General features: G+C 37.0%; 1 protein-coding gene across 5 annotated transcripts in view; it reads left to right on the top strand.

Moving 5' to 3' along the window:
* Positions 1-21,068, top strand: part of DMXL2 (Dmx like 2) — a 160,828-nt gene that overhangs the window by 70,032 nt on the left and 69,728 nt on the right. For all 5 annotated transcript variants that reach the window (XM_037021035.2, XM_037021033.2, XM_037021032.2 and 2 more), the window contains exons 14-15: positions 16,038-16,127; positions 18,352-18,469. In XM_037021035.2, the coding sequence (XP_036876930.2) occupies positions 16,038-16,127; positions 18,352-18,469 (208 nt within the window). The remainder of the gene's footprint in view (positions 1-16,037; positions 16,128-18,351; positions 18,470-21,068) is intronic.

The following is a 21,068-nucleotide window of genomic DNA, read 5'->3' as shown; positions in this document are numbered from 1 at the left end:
CACCCGTCTTTGCTTTCCAACTCCACTAATCTCCAGAGCAACATGTAATGTGGGTTCATGCTCCTGGAGCAGATCTCTGGGGCTGGGTGTTCAGCAGTCCTGGGCTTCTACTCCCTCCCCACTCTGTTTCTCTTCCTCCTGCCTGTGAGCTGGGGTCTGGGGTGGGCTTGGGTCCTGCCAGATCACGGCCTTTGCTACTGTACCCTTTTCTGTGAGGTCTTCTCTTTTCCCCAGATGTAGGCAGTGTGTTCTGCGATCTTCAGGTTGCTCCTTCAGGATTAGTTATATTTGCTGTATTTTCGTGTTTTATGTGATTTTGGGAGGAGATTTCTGCCTCACTTTTCACACCACCATCTTTTTTTCTGGCCTGATTTTTCTATTAATGTCCTTTTTGTGTTCCAGGATTCCTCCAGAAAACCACACTGTATTTAATCACATGTCTCCTTTGCCATGATCTGATATGGGACAGTTTTTCAGTTTTCTTCATCAAGTTTTTCTCATGACTTTGAGAGTTTTTCATGGTACTTGTCAGCTCTTTTTTGGAGTTTTCCCTTGTTTTGCATTTATCTGCTATTTTTCTTGTTAGACTGAAGTTATGAGTTTTTGGGAAGTATACCACATATGTGAAGTATTCTCACGTTGTGTAAGGGGTACATTCTACCAACATGGTAACTAGTATCCTCCCTCATTTTTTCCCCAGTCTTGCTAGATGTTTATTTTATTGATGTTTTCAAAGAATCAGCTGTTTCATTGAGCTCTTTGGGTTTTTTTTCATTTTCATTTATTATTTCTACCTTTTATTATTTCCTTCCTTATGCTTGTTCTTTTTTGGAGGTGTACTTTTCCTAGGTTTCATGGAAAAGACCTGAATGAAAAAATCAATAGGAGCTTGATTTTTCTAGGTTTCATGAGATAGGAACTTGATTTGAAAATTTTTTTTGTTTTCTAATATATGCATTTAGTGCTATAAGTTTACCTTTCACTACTGTTTTGTCATTTAGAGAAGTAATAGTTTCATTTGCATTCATTAATTACATGTTTTGATTTTCCTTGAGAATGGGTTATTTAGAAGTATGTTGTTTAGTTTCCAAGTGTTTAGAGATTTTCCTGTCATCTATCTCTTACTGATTTCTAGTTTGATTCCGTGGTGGTAGGAGAACATACTTGATGACTTCAATCCTTTTAAATTTATTGAGTTTTGTTTTTATGGCCCAGGACATGCTCTGTCTTAGTATATGTACCATGGCAAATTGTAAGAATATGTCCTGCTATTGTTAGGTGAGATAATCTATAAATGTCACTTAGCATCTGTTGTGGTTGGTGGTTTTGTTGAGTCTTCTAGATCTTTGCTGTTTTTCTAGTTCTGTCAATTGTTGTGAGATGGGTGTTAAAATCTCCAACTATAATTATGAATTGTACATTTCTCCTTCTAGTTCTATGAGTTTTTGTTTCACATATTCTGTTGCTTTTTTGTTTGCATATACATTTAATCTGAAATCAAAGTGTTAGCCAGGCCATGCTCTTACTGAAGGATCTCAGGGAAGACCCCTTCTTGCCTCTTCCTGCGTTCTGGGGGCTCCTGGCCATCTGTGGTGTTAATGCACTGGAAGCTGCAGTACTCTGCTCTCTGCCTTTGTCTTCAAAGGGCCTTCTCTCTGAGTGCCTCTGTGTGTCCTTTCCTCTTCTTATAAGGACACCAGATGTTTGATTTTGCCCTCACCTTAATCTAGTAGGACGTTATTGTGAACTAATTGTATCTGCAAACACTCTGTTTTCAAATAAGCTATTTTCAAATATTATATTCTGAGATTCTGGGTAGACATGAATTTTTTTGGCATGAGACTCTATTCAATCTACTATACTAACTGACTTTTTTTCTCATCAGTTATATGTGCAGTTGAATAGTCAGAATCCTCCAAAGTCTTTTGACCCTCCAAACTCTCTAGTGCCATGTTCACTTTTAGAGTCTCATGCTGTGAGGGGTTCTGAGATTTTTGCCTTTCTAAACTGTAGGCTACAGAGCCTTTCCCTTATTGTTTATTTTAAACTCTTGATCAATTTCCCATTATTTCTGCTCATCTTTTTTGTTTTTTTGTAAGTCAGATCAGTAATTCTCCTGGTTACTTCCTTCACTAATTATGAGTTGAAATATAGCAAGAAGTTGTCACATGCTGTCCTTGTCCTCAAATGAGATTTTTAGTAGGTGTTAAGTAGTGGCTAGCTTGTTTTCTATGAGAAACATGAAAAGATTTGAATTTTATTCTGTGAATCAAGAGGTGGATTTTTGGATAGGGAAGTAAAGTGGTTAATTTGCAGGATGTAGTATGGTAGGTAGTTACTGGAAGCATGGAGACAGGAGGAAAGGAAATCTATTGAGGTCTTCTAAGCATGTGGAAAAACGAACCAAGCTAGAGTGAGATTTGGTAAACAGGGGAAGAGAAGATTAGGGCTTAGTAGTTGGTAAAATATGGATATAAAAGAGACGATTCTAAGGTTTCTATTTTGTGTTGGTGGGTCCACTAGCTGTAACAAGGTATTTATGAGATTTGATGGTGGCTTAAGTTTGGAATATATATTGAGTGGGAGATAGCAAAGTGTAGTGTAGAAACTGTTTTACAGGCAATTGACAATAAATTACTAATGTTCCACATCAGGTACCAGTGTACATTTGGTATTTATTATTATGAAGACATTACTTGAAGTCATTAGACCTCTAAAGGCATAAATAATAATTAATGTTCATAAATGTGATCCTGAGTCATCAAGAAATTATTTAGGTTTAACAAACTGTTTATAAAGGAAGGGATTTAATTAAGATTAAAAAAATTTCCATCTGAAGTATTGAAGATATAGTTGTTTTGATGTCTAAAAGGAAAAGAAAACTTTGGGACTTTCTTGCCCAGTGATGCTAGGTTAGTGATATTCATTCGTTCAACAACTATTTAGTGAGTGCTTACAGTACTTTTAGTGAAGTATTCTATATACTGTTCAATGATTGAATAATGGGAGAAGGGCAGTCTGGCATTGAAATGTAGGGTGGTTTAGTATCTGTTGCTATTACTAAAAATAAGCCTTTTAAAGTAGGAACAATCTAAAGTGTAATTTCTTATTAATTTATTCAGTCTTTAATTTTTATTGAGGACCCATTGTGCATTAGCTGTAAGGTATGAAAAAAATAAATTTGAAATTGTAACAAGTGCTGAAGATATTAAAATGAACAGAAGTATTTCTTACCCCCAAGGACCTTACATCTACTGAGTAGAACAAATATGTAAGTATGGTATGTTAAAGTGCTATATCAGAGGGAAGAACAGGCTATCACAGGATTTGAAGCTTGCTTAATTGACCTTCATTTAACCAACTCACTGAATTCATTGATGTTGTTCATTCCTTCTGGAAAATATAAGACTGCTGCCTCTAGAAAGTAGGCTACCCTTAGTACATTGGTCCTTTTAATAGTAGCAATAACAAAGTCATGTAGTAATTATTGTGTGCTAGGCTCCCTTCTAACTGCGTTACAACTGTTAAGTCATTTAATCCTTCCAGAAACTCTAAGAAGATAATGTTATCATCCAGACTTCAGAGGTAAGAACTTCAGTACCATGTTGAATAGTAGTGGCGAGAGTAAGTTTTCTTGCTTGTTTCTAATCTTAGAGGAAAGCTTTCAGTCTTTTTCTGTTGAGTATGATGTTAGCTATGGGCTTCTCATATATGGTTTTTATTATGTGGCAGTAATTTCCTTCTATTCATAGTTTGTTGAGTGTTTTTATCCTGAAAGGATGTTGAATTTTATCACCATTAAATCAGTGTCTCTTTTGGAGAATGTGTGTCTAGGGCTTCCTATGCCACCGTTTGCTGATGTCACTTTTCTATCCTTCCTTGCTTTCTTACAGTCTATTCTTAGTGTAGTCAGAATGATATTTTTAATGTGGAATTTAGATTATGTTACTCTTCTGAGCCACTGTATGTATAGCAACTTGTAAGACCCTATTGACTCTACCTCCTACCTCCTATCCTGCTTCCCCTCCCTCTCTGATTCTGTATTTTTCCATCCCTTCTTTTGGTTTCTGCCACACTAGTCTCTTTGCTCATTCTGGAATATGCCCCACACTCTCCCTTAGAGTCTTTTCCTTACTGTTCTCTCTGCCTGGAATAACATGCCTCAGATAACACATGGCTTGTGTTCTTGCCTCCTTTAGGTCTTCAGTTGGGTGAGGCCTTCTGTCCACTCCTGCCCAATGCTTCCTGTTCACTTTCCCACTTTGTATTTCCCTTAGCACTTAGCACCATTGGACAGACAATTTGTTTTGCTTATTAACTTGTGTGCTGTTGGTCTTCATTTGAATGTAAGGTCAGGGCAATCCTATACCCCAGTGTCTGATACCTGCTGAGCATACTTAATAAGTATTTCTTGAGTAAATGAATAGATTAATGAATATTATGCTGAAAAATTTTATTACCTATGAAGGCAATGGAAAGTTACTCTACCAACTGGTACCTCATCAGCAGAGTATGAGAGCACATGTTTTTCATACCATGTTTTTCTTTCTTCTATCAAAGTCTTCACTGTTTTGAACTGATATCTAATTATTTTGATGGGTACATTTTTTATTACTGCAGAAATGTTTGCTCTGTGTTCTTAGTGGGAATATAGTATCTGAGAAAGAAGACCATACTAAGTAGGAGAAGCAACATGAAGACCTTTGCATTTTGTGGGGAAAGAACACCTTGGTAAAGGTCGCACTTTGTCAGAGACAGTCAGTACCACCTTGACCTAGTCTCTGTGTCAGGACCTAGGTAGGATGCTCATAAAGGTGTAAATGAGGAGAGTTCAGTGAAATGACTCCTTATAGAGGTGAGCACATGGTTAATCCACATGGGATAATAAAGCGCTTTTAGTCTATCAACAGGACGAAGCTGTTATTATCCTGTGGTAGACAAAATAATTGACCCCATGAAGATGTCCACATGCTAATTCTAAGAATCTATGAATATGTTACTTCACATGGTCAAAGAGACTGTGTAGATGAGAATAAATTAAGGACCTTGAAATGTAGAGATTATACTGGATTATCTGGGCGGACCCAGTTTAATCACATGAGTCCTTGAAAGCAAGGACTTTCTTGGCTGTGGTAAAAGGGACCTCAGACAAAAGAAGAATGGTCAGAGAAATTATGTTGCTGGCTTTGAAGGTGGCATAACGGCGCCATGAGCTAAAACATGTGGTCAGCCTCCTGAAGCTGGAAAAGGCAAGGAAGCAGACTCTCCCCTTGAGCCTCCAGGTAGGAAGGCAGCCCTGGTGACACTTTGATGTTAGTCTAGTGAGACTCAGGCCACACCTCTGACCTGCAGAATTCTGCAGACAATACATTTATGTTGTTTTAAGCCACCAAGTCTGTGGTAATTTTTTGCAGCAGCATTAAAAACTTATCTCTCTGTGCCTGAAGGGACAAGAAGAGAAGTAACAGTGCACCAGAGCCTGGTGAGAGCTAGAGCCGTAGAAGAGGAGCTGCGTGCTGGGAGAGGTAGCTGTGAAGGAAGGTAGTCACTGCCAGAACTGTGGTCAGCAAGCGGACTCAAACTGACTTCTGTCTCTTCCCTCCTATCTCTGGCCAGTGCCTCCCATTGACAGAATTCAACCTGAAGCTGAAGAGGGCCTGGTAGACAGGTGATAGTCCAAAAGTCGGCTTCTTGGGGCAGGAACAAGGCAGATGAGGATGGAGAAAGGGTCAAGGTATAGATGTAAATAAGAATAGCCAGCAAAGTCCACTCCTTTTACCTTTCAGCATCTATTCCTGTTCTTTATTTAGATGGAGAAACTTTTTATCTCCAACACAGGGAAAACACAGATTCCCATTTGGCATTTTATCATTTTGTAATGATGCCAGTTCAGTCACAGTCCCACTTGGAACCTAAATGGTAGTTGTTGCACCATCAGAACTTGTCACAGCAGGGAAACTGAGGAATAAGAGACAACATGAAGGGAAGCTGTCATAGCCTGCTTCTGTAGATTGTCAGAGAGCCTAAATCCCATACTCACAGCCTCCACCCACCACCAAACTCCTTTTTCCCTCACACTTTTGTCAGCACTTGGGTGTTTGCTGTGTTGGCCCAAACATTCTCCAGGATCCAAGTCCTTTGAGATCCTGTCTTTTTTAAGTTCCTGCTGTTTCCCATCAACTTTTTAAAATATTAGGTTATTGGACTACAAAAATTTTTGGGTTCCAGACGGTCTTTCTTGCCCTCATTTTGCAGTAACATACCAGGAGCAACCACCCTGACAAGTCACTTTTCTCTGCATATTTGTGAAATAGCACGAGTTCAAAATAGTTGGGGGGCAGTCTCAGCTCCCACTATAATGGAACTCTGACAGCTTCCCTGATGGAAATATTTGTTCCTTGAACAATAGCACCTTCCAGACAGACACATCAAGCCCAGGATTTTAAGGACAGAAGAGAAAAGTTTTTTTTATAGGTTGGTTACTAGGTGTAACAGGGAGAGGGGTTACTCCTACCTCTATCCTGTGGTTTGCAGACCTGGCTGTGGAAGAAATGGCATCTTATTAATTTAAGACATATACTGCAGTGTGGAGGACAGCACCCCAGCCTTATAGGGCATTGTTCCCCAGCTTGTGCTGTAACTTTAGTAGGCATTTGGCTGTTCTGGTAAGCCAGCTGCTCTAGGTAAAAGCCACTTGATTAACTAAAGTTTTGTGGGAGTAGAACTAGCATACTTCTTTCACATGGCTGGAACTAGGGTGGGTGAGGAGCTCACCTTGGGTAAAAAACTTTAGGAAGTGCCAAAAAACATGTAATCATGGTTAATATTATTTTAATGCAACATTGTAAGCAATCAGAATTAATGCAGAAAAATCTACGATGAACAAAATGCCAAATTAAATAAAGACAGGATCTAACAGTGTCATGATGAGCCACATTGAAGTCTGAAGAAGGAAGAATATGTACCTGTGGAGAAAGTGAAGGTTTCTGTGGCCAGGATTCTCACCTGGTCCTGGTTGGCTAGCTCACTACACACATGTGGGCAATATGTTGTTATTGACTCTATGTAAAGAGCTCCACCCAGTGCTCTGGGCCTCACAGCTGCAGGAGAGCCGAGACTGGAGTGGTGGCAGCTCTGAGGACAGGGACGGAGATGGCTGTGGGGGTGGAGAGGCCCAGAGGCAGAGACCAGCCTGCTGCATGCAGACTCGCTCTGATTGGACAGGATTCTAGAGATTGACCTGCCACCGTGGGAATAAAGTTGGGTATAAACTCTTTAACCCCAAGAACGTTCCACTGTCATTTTCTTCAGTCTCATTGAAATCCTGGTGAACTTGTCCGGGGCTGAAACCCATTGGCAAGACAGTACCTTACAAACATGTTGTTGTGTTTTCTTAATGGTTAATTTTCCCCCGGAACATTTAATTAGTTGTAAAGTATTGAAAATAGAAAGTAAGTGTATTAGAATTCACATTACTTTTTTTTTGTTGTTGTTGTTCCCATCCTCCCCACTCCTCACAGTATTTTTTTAAGTTTAAATATTTTACTTATCAAAAAACAATTTATTATAATTTTATTTTCATGGATTAATGAAAGCAAACTCTTCAATATTATCAAAATCTACTTAATTGCTTATCTAATTTCCAGTTGAGAGTTGTGAATTATATAGTAAGGGAAAGTAATTTTGAAAGTATGTTTGATGAGTATAAAATTTAATAAGAGGTATGAATATATTTCCTGTTTAAAAATGAATGGAAAAAAAAGAAATTGGAAATGTCTGCGTTAACAGATATGATATTACTTATTATTGGAAAAAGGGCATATCAAATAAAAATTAAGGAGATTATTAGTTTTCTACTACTGCTGTAACAAGTTACCACAAACTTGGTAACTTAAAACAACACACTAGTGTCCATTTTAACACACCTACTTTCAAAGTTTTCAATATTTTTCAACTACTTTAATGCTCTGGGAAAAAATTAACCATTGAAAAATACATAAAAACATGTCTGTGCAGTTTTGGCTTTTGCCTTAGATGCTAGTATGGCTCACCAGGATACTATTTGGATCCTGATGTTTTCTTCATGATCATTTTTGGGCATTAATTTTGATTTTGAAAAAATATTGCATTAGGATATTGTTTGGATCTTGATGTCTTGCCTAAGGGGGATTGCGCCTGGGGAAGTTCACACTGGATTCGGTGAGAACATTAGGGGTAAAAGAGTTTATACCAAGCTTTATTCTCAAGGCAGCAGGTTGAGTACTAGAATCACATCTGCCTCTGGGGCAGTCTGCATGCAGCAAGCCCTTCTCATTCTCTGCCTCTGGGAAGAGCACTGGGCAGAGCTCTTTATATAGTAAGATCCGCCTTATATCTTTGTCAATGGGTGTGTAAGCATTAGCATAGCAGTAGGCCAATTACATTTTCAAGTAGTGTAGGGGCAAGTGAGGATCCTTGCCATAGGCTTTTTCATTTTCTCTACACTTGATTATTGAGCTTTTGGTACAACTTTTAAGTTTTGTGCTCAGAGTGAGTACTTCACTCACTCCATACTAATCCTGGTCCTATCTCCCACTGTAAAGTGAATTGCTTGGCCAGTGGAAGGTGAGGTTGAGTGGGATTCTGTAGTGTTGAATAAGGCATTGGGTGACCCCATTTAGTTGTACTGCCAGTAGAAGAATTGTGGGCAGGAAAGGCAAATCCTTAGCTGGAATAGATATTTACTCCTGTGAAGGAATCTCAACCTTGGCTGCATATTGGAAGCGCCTGAGTAGCTTATAAAACACCTGATGATCAGATTGTATTCCAGGTCAATAAATCAAACTGAATGGGCCAGAAGCATCAGTGATTGTTAAAGCTCCCCAGGTGATTGAATGTGTAGCCAAGGCTGAGAATCATTGACTTAGACTTCTTAAACTTTAGTATGTAAACAAATCATCTAGAAATCTTGTTAAAATGTAACTATATTAGTTTTTGGGCCTGAGAGTCCGCTTGTATAAAAAGCTGTTGGATGCTGCTATTCCACTGACCACACCTTGAGTAGTAAAGATTCATGGCATGTTGGAGAAATTCCAGTGTTGTAGGCCACAGTTGAGTCCAGATTTAAATGAGCAAACCCAACAGACTGTTGACACCACTTGCAGCTGTCTGAGCTAACACTTTAAATCTTGGATCTTAAATCCAGAATCTCTCTCTACCCATAACAGTAAATTTAACCCTACCCAACCATGTATTTTGTCCCCCTTGGTCTGGTAACCTTAGAATCTATTCCCATACGTGCTCTCTGGAATCTGGTAACCTTGGTCTGATAACCTTAGAATCTATTCCCATACGTGCTCTCTGGAATCTGGTAACCTTGGTCGGGTAACCTTAGAATCTATTCCCATACGTGCTCTCTGGAATCTGCTGATAACAATGGCGGGAGCTGGGGGTCCTATGACTCCAGTGTATAAGCCATTTTCCCAGAGCTGACCTTGTACTCATACTCTTAGGCTAACCAGGGGTTCTGACACTTTTAGTAACCTGGGGGCAGTAAGAAGTAATGGAGGTGTGGTATGTTTATATCGCTGCACTATTTACAATAGCCAAGACATGGAAGCAATCTGAGTGTCCATCAGTAGATGAATGGATAAAGAAGATATGTGGTACATATACACAATGGAATATTATTCAGCCATAAAAAGAAAATAAATCCTACCATTTGAAACAACATGGATGTATCTAGAGGGTATTATGCTCAGTGAAGTAAGCCAGGTGGAGGAAGACAAGTACCAAATGATTTCACTCATTTGTGGAGTATAAAAACAAAGCAAAACTGAAGGAACAAAATAGCAATGGACTCATAGACACTGAGAAGGGACTAGTGGTTACCAAAGGGGAGGGGTTGGGAAAGATGGGTAGGGAGGGAGAAGAGGTTTAAGGGGCACTATAATTCACAGTCACAATATAGGTAGGTCCCAGGGAAGGCAGGACAGCATGGGGAAGACCATTAATGCCTCTGTAACATCTTACTACGCTGATAGTGACCACAATAGAGGGGGTGAAGAGTTGACAATATGGATGAATGTTGAAACCATTGTGCTGTTTATTTGAAACCATCATAAGATTATACATCAGGGAAGGAGCCAAGATGGCAGTGTGAGTAGGGCAGCGGAAATCTCCTCCCAAAACCATATATATTTTTGAAACTACAACAAATACAACTAATCCTAAAAGAGAGACCAGAAGATACAGTACAACAGCCAGCCTACATCTACATCTGCAAGAACTCAGCACCTTATGAAGAGGGTAAAATACCTGCAGAGAAATATGCAAGGGCTAAAGGATCAAGTTAGGAGGGAGAATACAGAAATAAAACAATCTCTGGAAGTACTTAAGAGTAGACTGGATGAGGTGAACACAGAAAAGCTGAGGTAGAGAGAGATAAAAGGATCTCAAGGAATGAAAGAATATTAAGAGAACTGTGTGACCAATCCAAATGGAACAATATTTGCATTATAGAGGTACCAGGAGAAGAAGAGAGAGAAAAAAGGATAGAAAGTGTCTTTGAAGAAATAATTGCTGAAAACTTCCCCAAACTGCGGGAGGAAATAGTCTCTCAGACCATGGAAGCCCACAGAACTCCCAACACAAGGGACCCAAGGAAGACAACACCAAGACACATAATAATAAAAATGGCAAAGATCAAGGACAAGGATAGAGTACTAAAGGCAGCTAGAGAGAGAAAAAGGTCACCTACAAAGGAAAACCCATCAGGCTATCATCAGACTTCTCAACAGAAACCTTACAGGCCAGAAGAGAATGGCATGATATATTTAATGCAATGAAACAGAAGGGCCTTGGGCCAAGAATACTATATCCAGCATGATTATCATTTAGATTTGAAGAAGGGATTAAACAATTGCCAGACGAGCAAAAGTTGAGGGAATTTGCCTCCCACAAACCACCTCTACAGGATATTTTAGAAGGACTGCTCTAGATGGAAGCACACCTAAGGCTAAATAGATGTCATCAGAGAAAATAAAATCACAGCAAAGAAAGCAGACCAACCAAATACTAACTAAAGGCAAAAAATAAAATCAATTACTCACAAAAGCAGTCAAAGGAAACACAAAAGAGCACAGAATAAAACACCTAACATATAAAGAATGGAGGGGGAGGAATAAGAAGGGAGAGAAATAAAGAATCATTAGTGTTTATAATAGCTCAATAAGTGAGTTAAGTTAGACAGTTAGATAGTAAAGAAGCTAACCTTGAACCTTTGGTAACCACGAATCTAAAGCCTGCAATGGCAATAAGTACATATCTTTCAATAACGACCTTAAATGTCAATGGACCGAATGCACCAATCAAAAGACAAAGAGTAATAGAATGGATAAAAAAGCAAGACCCATCTACATGCTGCTTACAAGAGACTCACCTCAAACCCAAAGACATACACAGACTAAAAGTCAAGGTATGGAAAAAGATATTTCATGCAAACAATAGGGAGAAAAAAGCAGGTGTTGCAGTACTACTATCAGACAAAATAGACTTTAAAACAAAGAAAGTGACAAGAGATAAAGAAGGACATTACATAATGAAAAAGGGGTCAACCCGACAAGAGGACATAACCATTATAAATATTTATACACCCAATACAGGAGCACTGACATATGTGAAACAAATACTAACAGAATTAAAGGAGAAAATAGAATTCAATGCATTCATCTTAGGAGACTTCAACATACCACTCACTCCAAAGGACAAATCCGCCGGAGAGAAAATAAGTAAAGACACAGAGGCACTGAACAACATACTAGAACAGGTGGACCTAATAGACATTTACAGAACTCTACACCCAAAAGCAGCAGGATACACATTCTTCTCAAGTGCACATGGAACATTTTCCAGAATAGACCACATACTAGACCACAAAAAGAGCCTCAGAAAATTAAAAATGATTGAAATTCTACCAACCAACTTGACAGACCACAAACATATAAAACTAGAAGAAATACATTATGCAAAGAAAGCAAAAATGCTCACAAACACATGCAGGCTTAACAACATGCTTCTAAATAATCAGTGGATCAATGACCAAATTAAAATAGAGATCAAGCAATATGTGGAGACAAATGACAACAGCACAAAGACCCAACTTCTGTGGGACGCAGTGAAGGCAGTTCTAAGAGGAAAGTATATAGCAATCCAGGCCAATTTAAAGAAGGATGAACAATCCCAAATGAATACTCTAAAGTCACAATTATTGAAATTGGAAAAAGAACAAATGTGGCCCAAAGTCAGTAAGAGGACATAATAAAGATCAGAGAAGAAATAAATAAAATTGAGAAGAATAAAACAATAGAAAAGATCAATGAAATCAAGAGCAGGTTCTCTGAGAAAGTAAACAAAATAGATAAACCCCTAGCCAGACTTCTAAGAGAAAAAGAGAATCTACACACATCAACAGAATCAGAAAGGAGAAAGGAAAAATCATGACAGACCCCATAGAAATACAAAGAATTATTAGAGAATACTATGAAAATCTATGTGCTAATAAGCTAGAAAATCTAGAAGAAATGGACAACTTCCTAGAAAAATAAAACCTTCTAAGACTGACCAAGGAAGAAACAGAAAATCTAAACACACCAATTACCAGCAACGAAATTGAATCGGTAATCAAGAAACTACCCAAGAGCAAAACCTCTGGGCTAGATGGATTTACTGTGGAATTTTATCGGACTTACAGAGAAGACATAATCCCCATTCTCCTTAAAGTTTTCCAAAAAATAGAAGAGGAGGGAATACTTCAAAACTCGTTCTATGAAGCCAGCATCACTCTAATAACAAAACCAGGCAAAGGCACCACCAAAAAAGAAAATTATAGACCAGTATACCTGATGAATGTAGATGCAAAAATACTCAACAAAATATTAGCAAACCAAATTCAAAAATACATCATTTTTTGGTACACCATGACCAATTGGGATTCATCCCAGGGATGCAAGGATGGTACAACATTCAAAAATCCATCAAGATCATCCACCACATCAACAAAAAGGACAAAAACCACATGATCATCTCCATAGATGCTGAAAAAGCATTCGACAAAATTCAACATCCATTCATGATAAAAACTCTCAACAAAATGGGTATAGAGGGCAAGTACCTCACCATAATAAAGGCCATATATGATAAATCCACAGCTAACATCATTCTTAACAGGGAGAAGCTGAAAGCTTTTCCTCTAAGATCGGAAACAAGACAGGGATACCCACTGTCCCCACTGTTATTCAACATAGTACTAGAGGTCCTAGCCACAGCAATCAGGCAAAACAAAGAAATATAAGGAATCCAGATTGGTAAAGAAGAAGTCAAACTGTCACTATTTACAGATGACATGATATTATACATAAAAAACCCTAAAGACTCCACTCCAAAACTACTAGAACTAATATCAGAATTCAGCAAAGTTACAGGATACAAAATTAATACACAGAAACCTGTTGCATTCCTACACACTAACAATGAACTAGCAGAAAGAGAAATCAGGAAAACAATTCCATTCACAATTGCATCAAAAAGAATAAAATACCTAGGAATAAAGCTAACCAAAGAAGTGAAAGACCTATACCCTGAAAACTACAAAGCACTCTTAAGAGAAATTAAAGAGGACACTAACAAATGGAAATTCATCCCATGCTCTTGGCCAGGAAGAATTAATATTGTCAAAATGGTCATCCTGCCTAAAGCAATCTACAGATTCAATGCAATCCCTATCAAAATACCAACAACATTCTTCAACGAACTGGAACAAATAGTTCAAAAAATCATATGGAACCACCAAAGACCCTGAATAGCCAAAGCAATCCTGAGAAGGAAAAATAAAGTGGGGGGGATCTCGCTCCCCAACTTCAAGCTCTACTACAAAGCCACAGTAATCAAGACAATTTGGTACTGGCACAAGAACAGAGCCACAGACCAGTGGAACAGAATAGAGACTCCAGATATTAATCCAAACATATATGGTCAATTAATATACAATAAAGGAGCCATGGACATGCAATGGGGAAATGACAGCCTCTTCAACAACTGGTGTTGGCAAAACTGGACAGCTACATGTAAGAGAATGAAACTGGATCATTGTCTAACCCCATACACAAAAGTAAATTCAAAATAGATCAAAGACCTGAATGTAAGTCATGGAACCATAAAACTCAGGAAGAAACGTAGGCAAAAATCTCTTGGACATAAACATAAGCGACTTCTTCATGAACATATCTCCCTGGGCAAGGGAAACAAAAGCAAAAATGAACAAGTGGGACTACATCAAGCTGAAAAGCTTCTGTACAGCAAAGGACACCATCAATAGAACAAAAAGGTATCCTACAGTATGGGAGAATATATTCATAAACGACATATCTGATAAAAGGTTGACATCCAAAATACATAAAAAGCTCAATCACCTCAACAAACAAAAAGCAAATAATCCAATTAAAAATTGGGCAGAGGAACTGAACAGACAGTTCTCCAAAGAAGAAATTCAGATGACCAACAGACACATGAAAAGATGCTCCACATTGCTAGTCATCAGAGAAATGCAAATTAAAACCACAATGAGATATCACCTCACACCAGTAAGGATGGCCACCATCCAAAAAACAAACAACAACAAATGTTGGTGAGGTTGTGGAGAAACAGGAACCCTCTTACACTGCTGGTGGGAATGTAAATTAGTTCAACCATTGTGGAAAGCAGTATGGAGGTTCCTCAAAAAAGCTCAAAATAGAAATACAATTTGACCCAGGAATTCTACTTCTAGGAATTTACCCTAAGAATGCAGCAGCCCAGTTTGAAAAAGACATATGCACCCCTATGTTTATCGCAGCGCTATTTACAATAGCCAAAAAATGGAAGCAATCTAAGTGTCCATCAGTAGATGAATGGATAAAGAAGATGTGGTACTTATACACTATGGAATATTATTCAGCCATAAGAAGAAAACAGATCCTACTATTTGCAACAACATGGATGGAGTTAGAGGGTATGATGCTCAGTGTCATAAGCCAGGCAGAAAAAGACAAGTGTGAAATGATTTCACTCATATGTGGAGTATAAGAACAAAGAAAAAACTGAAGGAACAAAACAGCAACAGCATCACAGAACCCAAGAATGGACTGACAGTTACCAAAGGGAAAGGGACTAGGGAGGATGGGTGGGAAGGGAAGGATAAGGAGGGGGAAGAAAGGGGGCCTTATGATTAACATGTATAATGGGGGTGGCACGGGGAGGTTTGTGCAACACAGAAGACAAGTAGTGATTCTACAGCATCTTACTACAGTGATGGACAGTGAGTGTAGTGGGGTTTGTGGGGGGGATTTGGTGATAGGGGGATTCTAGTAAACATAATGTTCCTCATATAATTGTAGATTAATGATACCAAAAAAAGAAGATTATATGTCAATGACATTGTAATTTTAAAAAAAAGTAAAGGAAGTGGTATTGGGGAGAATGGGCATCCTTTTGTGTTGGAACGTTTTCAGGTGAAGTTATTGAAAGGTTTTTATGCAAGAGAAGGCTGGTTGGAAGGAAGAAGGCAGACTGCTTTTTCAGTAAGAAGGTTTGGAGTTTGGGACCCAAAGTTAGGCTTTCTGTATTAGTTCACAAGACACAGAGTCCCACTTCTCAACCATTGCCCTTACCTTCTCTTTGGAGGGTTGTCATTTTAAATGGTATTGCAGTATCTGCAAACCTACTCATGGGTGTTGGGCTGGGTCCTCAAACAAGTCTGTCTTGGAACTTTAAGGCTGCAATGAAGAGATGTTACAAAAGAACTAGATGCTTTGAAGTTATACTATTTATATAACAGTACCTATTTTCTAACTGCTTTGTTATTTTTAAAAATGAAAATGAGTTTAGAAAGTTGAAGTGTTTCTGTGAATGTATGAATTATCAATGTCAGTCATTTAGAAGGGTCTTTAATGTCTGAAATGCTGTATCATGTTGACAGATTGAAAAGTTGTTGATGATTAACATTTTGTGCTTTTTATTTACAGAAACTTATCGGAGAAGTGTTTAATATTGTGAGCCAACAGTCTACCGCTAGACCCGGCTGCATTATTGAGCTCGATGCAATAGCGGACCAAGTAAAAACACACTTGTGAATTGCTCATATTAATATACTTTATCCCAGAGTGCCTTAAATGCATGTGATATATTTCATTCTCAGAATAATTTTCTTGTTTGATCCTAAGTAAAGCAAAATATAAAAAAAGACTTTACTCCCAAGGTAAAAAATTTAATCATTTAGGAATTATTCTTCTCCAGTTAAATTTGTATCTGTAGCCTTATTTCTTGTTTAAAGGTCATTTGAATCAGGGAAATCATGAGGGAAAATACAGTACAGCTGCACAGAGGCTTAGTTTGTGGTTTCTCTTTTTATATGATTACTGATTTCAACTCAGTAAATGATGACTTCAGCTCTAGAGTGTTTGCCTTCTTAGGCTGAATATTAGGTATTTTTATGAGACCCTTTAGAATGCAGATGAAAGTAGAATCAAAGTATAGATTCACTTTTTAATCACAGTTCTTCTGTGTTACTCTTGTTCTCTAACTACTACCTAGAAAGAAGGAGAACTACTTCTTTTAAGGAGTTTCTAAATCCCATTCCAGTCCTCAAGGTATTTGTTAAGATATTTTTTTCTTCAGGATCATGTTTATGGACTAAAGGATAGAACTAAGATATTAATTTCAAATATAAAAAAAAATACTAATTTTGGTTGGGAAGTTACTAATATTTTCAAACAAGGAAGTGAAGAAAGAGCAACCATATTTAAAAAGAAATGTAGAGTTATGTCATTTTTTTCCATGGTGTTTTATGCATTCTGTTGAGGAAAATGTAGTAATTTGCACCATGTAGAGAAATTACCTTACCAGCTCTTGGCAATAGAAGTGTGGCTGCCAGACTCAATTACTAATGCCTCCTAGGATATCCATAGCCTGTAATTTCTTTTTTCTACTCCTTAGGAATATGGGAGAAGAGTGAATTGGCTTCATTCCCATAAATGTCTTAATTTTTAATGGACTGGGTGTTAAATTCATTCCCACTTTAGCCCCTTCTTCCTTCTTTAACATGGGATATTAATGCAGACCACTCTTACCTAGCATTCTGCTTTTTACTTCATACTTGTTCCAGATTTTTCTCTTCTTGTTGAGGCTAATCTTTAACTCCAGAGCTGGTAAACTGCAAGCACTAAAAATGTCTTAGGCTTAAACAACAAAGTTTCAAAGTCACTCTAGGTTTGTGTGCAGTGTGCTATATGATTTCTAGATCCATGAAGACATCACTCTTACTTTTCTTTCAATTATTCTTCTCACTGGTGGAGGTGATCTTTTATACTATGAATGTGAAGAGATTTTTTTTGTTTCTATTTGGAGAGCCATAAAAATGTCCTATAACTTTCATAAAAATTCTGTAGGTTAACCTAACAGTTCTTTCATTTCCTTTTATTATGTAAGGAGGCTGATTTTCTTTATTTTCTATGAGTATCTCTAAGAGTATATGGCCCATCCATCCAGTGCCAAGATAATCATAGCTGCTTCCCTTCCTTGAAATCTGTGGGGCAGCCATCTAGTTGTCTTGACATACTTCCATAATCTACTTTTGTTTGGATTTAGCCTTCCCTTGAATTTCAGTTATCTTGGATTCTAAGTAGCCATTTGTCATTGTCTTTATTCTTTGTCTCTGTGTGGTCCAAAAACATGACCAGGTAGCCCAGCAGTAGTAGCTGACAGTGATGGTTCATCCATCCTTTTAGAAATCCTTGTTTCTTGCATGTAAATTTATTTAACCAAATGCGTGTCATCTCCCCTGGCTATTGTAGGATCCCTCATAATTCTCACTAAACAGACTTATTGCAAGTGCTTTGAGGACCTTTCTGGTTTTCCTTTTTTTTTGTTGTTCTCTAGTGAAATTAGAAAAACTAGCAGAGTCCAGAACTGGTGCTTGATGTAGTCAGCATGCATAGCCATCTGCAGCCAGTCATAAGACCTGGTATTTTTTAGCTCAAAGTAGTATAATAGCACTTAACCATGTTTTTTTGTTTTTTGTAGGTTTTCTTTCTTGAGAAACAAACCTGTTGATTTATTTTTATTAGAGCTCCTCATTTCCCCTAATGTCTGTAGCACCTTTGAAAGTAATTTTTTTGTGCCTACGTAGTCCTAAGGATTTTTTCTGTCACTTTTTCCTAATTAGTCAGTGAAGAATAGAAATTAGTAGATTCATTTCTTCTACATTAGTGTTTTTGGGGTGGTGGTGGGTGGAAGATAGGGAATTTCAAAGGTAAAACTGCATTTTGTTCATATTTGTAGTGTGGCTCAAATACACAGTTGCTTCATGTGTTTCAAGAAGACTTCATTATAGGATATAAACCACATAAGGAAGATACGGAGAAAAAGGAAACAGAAGTATTTTTTCAGCCATCACAAGGTACTTTTTAAAATATAGTCTTGAGTTTGATACCTTGATCTTAAATCTCCAAATTGTCATTGAGTATGAATCTTTATGTCAAAAGTCATAACTCTCATAATTTTTGGCAAATACACCAGTTATTTCTTTCAAAATTGCTTATTTGTAGGTGAAGAAGGCATGTGGGTGAAAATTACATTTTAAGAGACAATTTCACTGGTAATACAGACTTTTGCCAAGGAATGTTTTGCATGAAACCTAGTTTAATTGTTTTAAAAATTAATGTAATTGTCCAATTCTACAGTTAAATTGTTTTGATTGGTAGTAAGTTCCCCATGGTGTCTTAAGCAAACCAATTAATTTTAGTATCAGTTTTCAAAAGTTTCCAATCAGTTGCTGAAGACCGTTGGTGAATATGGGATTTTGGCCTGAAGACCGTTGGTGAATATGGGATGTAAGGCTTTATGTTGTATGATGTACCAGAAACCTCAGGTACCATATGAATTAAAGGGACCATATCATGGTTTTCCCCTCTGAAGTGTGGTATTTCTTTTTTCTTTTTGTGAAAGTAGTTTTCCATAAGACCTTTCAAGAGGAAACCATATGATGTTTAAACTTTATTACTTAGTTTAAAACATTCTCTTCAGAAGTTTTGACTTTGTTTTGAAACTGTCATGTTCTATTTGAATGTAGATCGTATTGAATATTTTCCATTTGAAAGTAGGAAAGACATGTCCTACTTTGAGAATTCAATTTCTATAATTAACATTTTTTAGTTTACAAAAGGTTTCTAGATACTTTATTTGGTTATAGATTTTAAGCATCTAGATGGACATATTTAATTTTCTTGGTATATCTTTTAACAATTATGTACAGACATTTAAAGAAAGTATTTCTACTGAATTTGTACAGTTGATTTCCTTTTCTTTGGTGGAAAAATCAGAATGAATTTCTGTGTTCTATGAGGCTTAACTCAAACATAATTTCACCCCTCACTAGTAATTTTTTTCCTTTTATGTATGTATTTTTCTTCATATATCAGAACTTTTCTCTTTTATAAGTTATTCAGTTTCATGTTCAGTTTTATTTCCCTGTTGCTACAGTACAGCTGTACTGCTTTACTATACAGTGTTTTTCTGTAGTAGTTCACCTTTATCTGGGCTAAACTTTTTTATATACTTTCCAGTAAACCTAGCTACTACTTATCATGCTATTTCCAACAGGAAATACATGTCAGACTACTAGAAAACGATGTTTAAACAAAGTTGATTTTTTTAAATAATATTTTTAATTGAAAAACTTATATTTAAAAATTCTTAATGTCCCTCTTTTGATAATTCTTTATGTCATTGTAAAATCAGGCCAAAAGTTTTCCCAATGCCTTTCTTGATTTTCCTGTATTTTTTGTGCATATTTTCTCTGATATTTTTCCTGATTGTAGCTATTTTCTGAAAAGACTTGATATGTGTATTTCTCCTCTTCCCTGTCCCTACCTTATTTACAGTTTTAATTAAAAATTCAATAAAAATTAATTTAATTTCTTTTAATTAAGAAAAATGCCAGTTATAGACAAAATTAGAGTGCATAGTAAGTGAGCTTCTCTATGCCCATTACTCAGATGAAGATTTTAATATTTTGTTACACTTGCTTTACCGACCTTCTTTTCTTTTCCTTTCTTCCTGAAATATTTTAAAGCAAGCCCAGCCATTATGTTTTTCACTTCAGTATACTTCCATATGCATTTCTAAAAGTGACTTCTTAATGTGACTGCTATTATCACACTGATAAAATAAAAAATTTCTCAGGATTGTGTAGTAACTAGACCATATTTACTTCCTTCAATTGTCTCAAAAATGTGGAGATTGTTTTTAATTTGTTTGGATCCATACCCAAACAAAGTCCACATTCTGTTTCATTGTTTATTAAGAGTCTTTTAATCTTAAGTGACTGCCCTTTATATTCTTATCTTGCCACTGATTGTTTTAGAGAGTTATTTAAAGGAATTTCTATGAATAGTTACTTGTGATGTCATTTAAAGTGTAGGTTAGCTTTGTAGACTTGATTAGATACAGGTTCAACTTCCTAGGTGATACTGTGTCCTTCATGGGATGTAGAAAGAACATACTGGAAGAATGTCTCATTTTTAGTGATGCTAATACTCGGAAGATTCACCTGGTGGCTCCAATGTAAATTTTGCCTACAATCTATTATCTCATGATTTCCTCCATTGATACTGTTGCTTTTGAATCAATTATTTTATTAAGGATTGTAAAATTATGATTTTCTAATAATATCAGTTCTCATATTTTTATTAGCTGGAAAACATTTGTAAATAAAAGCTTTCTCTTATTAACTGGAGCTATTTGACTACTTTGAAATACAGAGGTATTTCTAGGAAAGTCAGGCTAAGTGCTTAGTCTTTCTCCTTAATTGGCAATTTCAGAGGAAGGAGTTTATGCCCAAGTTACCACTGTGGTTACTGATGAGCTTATTATTGTTGTTGTTTGGCTTTTGTTTTCTTTTGAGCATCATTATGAACCCATTTGAGAAACTATATAAGAATAATATGCACACAGAGAAATATTCATATCACTCATGGATTTTTATGTACTTAGCATTT

This window comes from Manis javanica, chromosome 8 (genome assembly GCF_040802235.1).
Source record: "Manis javanica isolate MJ-LG chromosome 8, MJ_LKY, whole genome shotgun sequence".
NCBI classification, from domain to species: Eukaryota; Metazoa; Chordata; class Mammalia; order Pholidota; family Manidae; genus Manis; species Manis javanica.
This window is presented reverse-complemented; position numbering and strand designations above follow the sequence as displayed.